Raw genomic sequence first — 7,568 nt, 5'->3', positions numbered from 1 at the left:
AATTCTCACGCTCCATTGTTAAGATAGAATAATAATAATGGATTGATGTTCCCGTTAATAACTAGACAGCAAGATAACCATATATAATCTTTGACTTGCAACATTAAATGTTGAGCCCTTTGTTGAAAAATAAGATTTTATTTTGATCATGATTCGTTTTTCACAAGTACCAAAAGCAAGTAGAACAAGAACGGAATTGGCTGAATCCATATATATATATATATATATATATATATATATTAAAAAATGTTAATTTGTAAAAGTTTTCTACGTACCCATTCGAATTGACCGATTCAAACATGACTGAGTGGTCCAATATTATTGCCAATAATTTTATCCTCATCTGGCTAGTAGTTGTTAAGGACTGACTTCTTAATTTGTAAGATTATATAATGACTTCGACTTTTGTTTTGCGCAGTCTGAACACTTTGACGGCCAGATTTCATTTTTCAAAACTGAACCATATAAATTTAACGTAAAATGTCCAGAATGTCTTTCTAAACAAAAATTATAAAAATATGCCAACCAGTTTTTATGGTCAGCTAAAAAACTGAGTCCAATTTATTTTGAACTCTCTGAAATTGAATCCGATTATATCGTTCGATGGCCAAATTGGTGGTGATGGTGGCGTGTGTATGTACGTATATATCTTTTTGTGTGGTAATTTTTAATTTCAATAACTATCACATCATGCCAAATTAAGCTTGGATTAAAAAATTACAAGGTTCAGACTTGATCGAGGGTCGTCGATTTGACGCTCCACATTTTTCTCTTTTTACCTGCCCATAGCTTGTGGTTCTTAATCCACATTAGCAATTGAAGTATGATGCACAAATAAACAGTGTTAATGGTATTGGACTATGATCAACGCATGAACATGAACCAAAAAAAAAAAATGTTCGAAAATGTTTCCCAAATTTTGAAGAGTTGAAGACGTCACGGTTTGCAGATTAATATATACTTATTGGCATTAAGTGGGTGGTTGGCGCTGCGGATGTCAGTGGTGCGGTGATGGAGACATTGGGCTTAATTGTCCAACCAGGCGAAGCTGTAGGACCCAACCTTGTGGACTGATAGTTCCAAGAGAATTGGTATCGGAGTTGACCGGGTCTTGGTTACAAATTTCCACGGCACGGTGAGGGTGGGGTCCCCGGCGGCCGATATTTCTGCGATGGGGAGGAGGAAACGGTGAAACGAAGGGAGCCGGGGAGAGGGGACATGGATTGGCTTGTAAGCAAAGAGGAGAGGAGTGATGGTGGTGGTGGTGGTGGACCGGTGGTGGTGCGGTGTGAAATTATTCCAACAATTATTACCGTGTAGATGGTTTTGTTTTGGCTGCTTCGGGGAGGGAGAGAAAAAGACGAGAGAGGGGCTTGGTTTGATCATAATGGAGGGGCTGCATTTGGCCGTGAGTTGACGTTCCTCTGAAGCGATTTCTCCCACTTCCAATCAAGCTCTACAGGGATTGCTCCTCCTCCGCCCTCACAAGTCGTAATGGCGGAGATTCGTTGGCCTTGCTTCTGCTTGCTGCTTCTTCGATGTCTTCTTCTTGTTGCAGTAACAGCTGATACATATCCTGAAGACGGTTCTCTCTCTCTCTCTCTCTCTCTGTCAGACTTGATTCTTCATCCTTCCTCTTTGCTTCTAGCTCTTGTACAGGCGCAACCAGCCTGCTTTTTGCTCTTCTCTATTGTTACTGCCAAACGGAGCAAGCGTAATATGCCTGGTGTTCTTCATGCTCCCATTAGTTATTTTAGCGTTATTCTCCAGATCAATGGAGCTATAGTTGGTTTAATCTGCCATTTTAGATCTGCCTTTGAGCTTACCTCTATTGTAACTGTGAAGCAACTTGAGGAAATCAAATCATTCATGTGAACTAGTTTTTGAACAATTTAGCTCTGTTTTACGGCCCTGTAGCTAGCAACGTGAAAACCGCCGTTAGATTAGTTCGATGAATGTAGCTGCTATCAACATAACAACTTCAGCTTTTCTGCAAGGAATATGCTTAGTTTATGACATGCATAATCTTGCCATGGTTGTAAAATCGGAGGGCAGCCTCTGGATCCTGCTATTGCTTAAGTTGATCGAAGGACTGCATTTTTTTCTGATATTGATCTCTTCTTCTTCTATGAAAAATCGAATTCGTGGGAGAGGCTGAAACGCACTTAAGACGCCAAACCCATTCTGCTATACGCATCTACCAATGATTCTCGACTATAACTTGTTCTTGAATAATGTGACAACAGCTGCTGCACTAACTTCCCTTATGAACATCTGGCGAAATACACCACCAAGCTGGAAAAGGGGAGACCCTTGCGATGCACCATGGGAGGGCGTCGGCTGCACTGGTTCTAGGGTGACTAGCTTGTGAGTGTCAACCTGAGCTTCGTTGAGATTCAAACTTATATAAATATCCACTTGACGGTTTCTTACTTTACCGCTCTCTTTTCCCCTGTTTCCAGGAAATTATCATCCATGGGTCTTGAAGGTAATGATATTAGTGACATCGGATCGCTCACCGAGTTGCAGGTGTTGTAAGTCCCTTGCTCCTGCGTCTCACCTTTTCTTAATCATCAAGCAACGGCGTTTATTTTCATGGGGTTGGTGCCCCCCTTTTTGTCCTGCACGCCTTGGGCTTGCATACGAAAGCCATCTCACCGTATTCTGCAGTCTCATGAGCTATTTTTTATGCTTGGCGTAGGGATTTATCATCCAATCGTGGGCTGACGGGTCCAATCCCATCGGGTATAGGAAACCTGGTGAAACTAACTATCCTGTAAGAGAAATTGGATTCCGATTACTTCAATTCTCGTAACTGGAATTGGTGATTTGACTTTAGAATTTGATTTCTTTTGTCTCAAGAATTCTGGCAGTTTGCAATTTTACGGGTCCTATGCCCCAAGAATTGGGGAATCTGGAAAAACTAACGTTCCTGTAAGAATTCAAAGCACCCTTCCTTTTTCTCTCCCGAAATTTGACACCACTTATGTTCTCTGCTTCCTCGATTTTTATGTATCCTTGTTGCCTGTGCGGTCTTCGTTTCCTTTCAGGGCTCTGAATAACAACAAGCTTACTGGCCAAATACCTCCCTCCTTTGGTAAATTGTCGAACGTATATTGGCTTGATTTCGCAGACAACATGTTAAGTGGGACCCTTCCGATCTCATCTGGCAATACACCCGGTCTCGACATGCTTCTTAAAACAAAGCACTTGTAAGTTGAAACCCAGAAAAAAGAACCACTTCGTTCGTGCAGCAACACGGGTAATAGACTTATTTGACTATTTTTTTGGAGGTGCAGCCATTTTAACAGGAACCAACTATCGGGTACTGTTCCAGAAAGCCTCTTTCGTTCAGACATGATACTTATACACGTGTAAGCACCTTCTTCTTCTCCTCCTCTCTCTCTCTCTCTCTCTCTCTCTCTCTCTCTTCCTTTGTATGATTTCGACTCATGCATGATTTTCTTCCCAACTGATTGCTTGTAAAAGACTGTTTGACGGAAACAAATTTTCTGGACCAATACCTTCTACCATCGGACTTGTACAAACACTTGAGGTCCTGTGAGTATTCCAAGATATCTTTTCTTTCCAATTGCTTGTTTAGGACTGTTTTTTGCATCATTGTAATCTAATCCATTTATATAATTATTTGATTCGGGGATTTATTTTGGAAAAAAAAGCCGACTTGATAGGAATTCCTTTAGTGGTACAGTGCCGTCCCTCAGCAACCTTACAAAAATCAACGAACTGTAAGTTCTGCGTACTTTAATCTGATGGATTTTTACTGGACTTGCAGTTAGTTCGCATAGTTTTCAACTCTTCTACATTTTTCTAGGAATTTGGCAGCCAATCAATTGACAGGCCCTCTGCCCAATTTAACGGCAATGAAAAGCCTCAACTATGTGTAAGGGGAATTTACGTATAAAATTATATATACTGCTGCACTGTGCCCGCAGCACCACATCTCTTGCTCTGTCCTTGAAAGATCTCGTCTTCTTCTACAGGGACTTGAGCAACAACTCGTTTGATGCATCCGTAGCTCCATCTTGGTTCACAACAATACAGTCTCTAACGACACTGTGAGTTCTCATCTTGCTTTCAGGTTTTATGAGATTCCCTTACCCCCTTCCTAATATATTGGCAATGGTGTAGAGTTCTAGAATCTGGAAAACTGGAAGGAGAGGTACCGCCGGGCTTGTTCAGTCTAGCTTCTCTTCAAAGAGTGTAAGCAAAAATGATTATGTACTTGGTTGATCGGTCCAAATTTTGGCAGCTTAACTTTTTCTCTTTCTTAAAACTGCAGGCGATTGAAGAGGAACCAATTCAATGGCACGTTCAGTATGGGAACCAGCATTTCTACACAATTACAATACGTAGACCTCGAATACAACCAAATCTCCGATGCCACAATTGGGGACAGCAACAAGAATGTCACGCTGATGTACGAGACATCTGAATCACACATATTTATTTAATTATTTCTTGAGTATTTGTGATGTTGCAATTAATTTGCCATTCAAATTTTCAGGCTTGCTGGAAATCCCATTTGTACATCCCAGCCAAGCCTCCGAATCTGCAAGCCGACTCTAGAAGATGCAAAACCGTACTCAACCAGCTTAGCAAACTGCAGCAATGTACAATGTGTAACACCCCAGATGCTTAACCCCAGCAGTTGTGAATGTGCATACCCATACCAGGGAGTTATGCATTTTAGGGCAATCCATTTCTCAGACTTGTCCAACGCCACCGCATTTCAAGCTCTAGAACAAATGCTTTGGAAAAAGCTAGATTTGGTACCTGGTTCAGTGTTTGTCCAGAACCCGTTCTTTGATGAAAGCGACTATGTGCAACTCCGCATAGCTCTTTTCCCATCAGCTGGGATGTATTTAACCAGGACACAAGTCTACACGTTTGGTTTCGAGCTGACTAACCAAACATTCAAGCCACCTCCCGAATTTGGACCATATTACTTCGAGGCCTTCCCATATCACTTCCCAGGTATTCCACCCTCCTGTGCCCTTCACTTGGTAACACGTGCCTTTCTTTTTGGATTTATCGTGAATTATGTGGTTTGCTCGTAACAGACCGACTTGTGTCCAATATATGTATGTTTTCCTGCCAGATGAAAATGGTGGCAAATCTCTTCCTATTACTGTCGTCATTGGCATAGCAGTTGGCTGCTCAGTTTTGGTTCTTGCGCTTCTAGCTCTTGGTGTATATGCCATCCGACAAAAGAGGCGGGCGAAAAGGGCTATGGCTGGAAGCAGGCCTTTTGGTAATGTTCTGTTCAAATCTTTGGACACCCGCATCCTAAGTGGTGGAGGTGTTGCGATGTGTTAAATTCATTGAAAAAAAAAATGGATTTCCCTCGTGTCGTAGAGTGGCTTTCACAGTTCTCGGCCTTGACTGCATCTCTTGTTGCATACGATTTACAGCGTCTTGGGGAGCGACCAGTGGTAAAGACAGTGGGGATGCACCGCAGTTGAAAGGAGCTCGGTGGTTTTCATATGATGAAGTCAAGAAGTGCACAGACAATTTCTCAGCAAGAAACGAGATAGGATCCGGAGGCTATGGCAAGGTAAAGGACATCATTTTTCCCTTTTCCTGTTTCGTTTTGGAAGTCCAGAAGGGAATATAACATCCAGACACTTTTCTTCAGGTCTATAGGGGGATCTTGCCAACTGGTCAGATGGTAGCGATCAAGAGGGCTATGCAGGGTTCCATGCAAGGTGGGGTCGAGTTCAAGACAGAAATTGAGCTACTGTCCAGAGTTCATCACAAAAATCTTGTTGGACTTGTCGGCTTTTGTTTTGACCGTGGTGAACAGATGCTAGTCTATGAATTTGTTCCAAACGGATCACTTAAAGATAGCTTGTCCGGTATGTAGACTAGAATCATAGATTTTACGTACGTTCGTGCTTCATTTTTCCTCCAAATTGCTCTTAAGCCTAGGGGGTGGGCCTTTCCCGAACATTTGATGAATACCCCTATTCAACAGGCAAGAGTGGCATTCATCTTGACTGGAAGAGGAGACTTCGTGTTTCATTGGGTTCTGCTAGAGGATTGGCTTATCTGCATGAACTTGCCAATCCTCCGATAATCCACAGAGATGTTAAATCTACAAATATTCTTCTGGATGAAAGTTTAGTAGCCAAAGTTGCAGATTTCGGCCTCTCCAAACTTGTAGCTGATACTGCAAAGGGACATGTTTCGACTCAAGTTAAAGGGACTCTGGTGAGGCGGCTTAATTTGCTAACTAGAACTCAAGTTAACGGTTGTTGGGCTGCTTGGTGCAGGCTACTACCATGTACGGATTACACGTAACTTTTCCTTTTTCTGTTGTGTGCAATTGCAGGGTTACTTAGATCCGGAGTACTACATGACCCAGCAGCTGACAGAAAAGAGCGATGTTTATAGCTTTGGTGTGGTTATGCTTGAACTGGTAACAGCTAAAGCACCAATTGAAAGAGGCAAGTACATCGTCAGGGAGGTGAGATTGGCAATTGACAAGAGAAAAGAACCATGCGGCCTGGGGGAGTTGCTGGATCCGGCCATCAGGACCCCTCACGGGGTCGCCCTTGCAGGCTTCGAGAAGTTCGTGGACTTGGCGATGCGTTGCGTAGAGGAATCTGCATCAGATCGTCCCACCATGGGGGAAATCGTCAAGGAGATTGAAACAATATTGCAGAACGAAGGAGTGAACACCAACCCCGCGTCGGCATCCTCATCTGCTAATGATTTTGGAACATGCAAGGCCGCTCCGCCTCGCCATCCCTACAATGATCCCATGCCTGCAGGCAAGGAGCACCAACAGTGCAGTGATGAGTTCAGTTATAGCAGTGGCTACACAGTCTCAACCAACATTGAACCCAAATAGCATGCACCCCTGCATGTTCGGTACATGCGCCAACAAATTATCACCCATTACTACTCCTCTGTAACATACGTACTGAACTCTTGTCCCACAATTGTGGTTTTGAGCTGAAGAACTCCGGTAGGTTTTCTATGTGTGAAGTGTATTTATTATTATTCCAAGTGTGTCTTGCCTGCAGTGCCGTCTACTGATGCTACAATGTCCTGCGTCTCTTTCGTCATCTGCACTGGAGTGGTGATCTAAATATGTTAAGATGGATCACACGAAGGGGAAAGAACAGACAGTGTATTTCACATTTGTATGAGTTATAGCAAGGAGAAGGATAGACTTTATGTTTGCCAATATCCTCTCCATCTGATAATAGAATATACAACAAAACCATCACGACAAATGCTTTGTTAAATGGAATGATCTCCATGCGATACGCTTAACTTTTTTCCAGTATCTACAAGACATGCATGGATAACATTCAACACTCCTCCTTTAAGTTGGAACTCCGTTCAACACTCCCCCTTAAGTTGGAGTGCCAACTTGTGCCTTAGTTTGAAAAACGATTCCCTTCCTAGATCCTTGGTAAATATATCTGTCACTTCTTCCTTCATGTCCATGCATCTGTTGTATATTTCTTGATTTTGGACCTTAAACCACATGATAATCAATTTCTATGTATTTGACTGTCATAATATAATTTATG

General features: G+C 42.5%; 1 protein-coding gene across 1 annotated transcript; it reads left to right on the top strand.

Annotated features, from left to right (window-relative positions):
- Window positions 1–1,203: 1,203 nt before the first annotated feature.
- On the top strand, window positions 1,204–7,252 carry LOC116254573 (leucine-rich repeat receptor protein kinase HPCA1). Its single transcript, XM_031630043.2, has 19 exons — window positions 1,204–1,585; window positions 2,247–2,367; window positions 2,463–2,534; window positions 2,702–2,776; window positions 2,863–2,934; window positions 3,051–3,212; window positions 3,300–3,374; window positions 3,490–3,561; window positions 3,681–3,749; window positions 3,836–3,904; window positions 4,005–4,079; window positions 4,153–4,224; window positions 4,304–4,441; window positions 4,529–4,998; window positions 5,123–5,275; window positions 5,436–5,578; window positions 5,660–5,879; window positions 5,999–6,234; window positions 6,356–7,252. The coding sequence occupies exons 1-19, from the start codon at window positions 1,495–1,497 to the stop codon at window positions 6,875–6,877; spliced, it is 2,907 nt and encodes a 968-aa protein (XP_031485903.1). The 5' UTR covers window positions 1,204–1,494; the 3' UTR covers window positions 6,878–7,252.
- The last annotated feature ends 316 nt before the right edge of the window (window positions 7,253–7,568 follow it).

This window comes from Nymphaea colorata, chromosome 5 (assembly GCF_008831285.2).
Source record: "Nymphaea colorata isolate Beijing-Zhang1983 chromosome 5, ASM883128v2, whole genome shotgun sequence".
In the NCBI taxonomy this organism is placed as follows: Eukaryota; Viridiplantae; Streptophyta; class Magnoliopsida; order Nymphaeales; family Nymphaeaceae; genus Nymphaea; species Nymphaea colorata.
The sequence above is the reverse complement of the archived record's forward strand: the minus strand, read 5'-3'. Positions and strand labels throughout refer to the sequence as shown.

Excerpts from the sequence above, each read along its gene's own strand:
- LOC116254573 (XM_031630043.2), top strand. The coding sequence starts at position 1,495 with ATGGCGGAGATTCGTTGGCCTTGCTTCTGCTTGCTGCTTCTTCGATGT. Across the intron at positions 2,535-2,701 it reads CTCACCGAGTTGCAGGTGTT|GGATTTATCATCCAATCGTG; the intron begins GTAAGTCCCTTG and ends TGCTTGGCGTAG. Across the intron at positions 4,442-4,528 it reads AACAAGAATGTCACGCTGAT|GCTTGCTGGAAATCCCATTT; the intron begins GTACGAGACATC and ends TCAAATTTTCAG.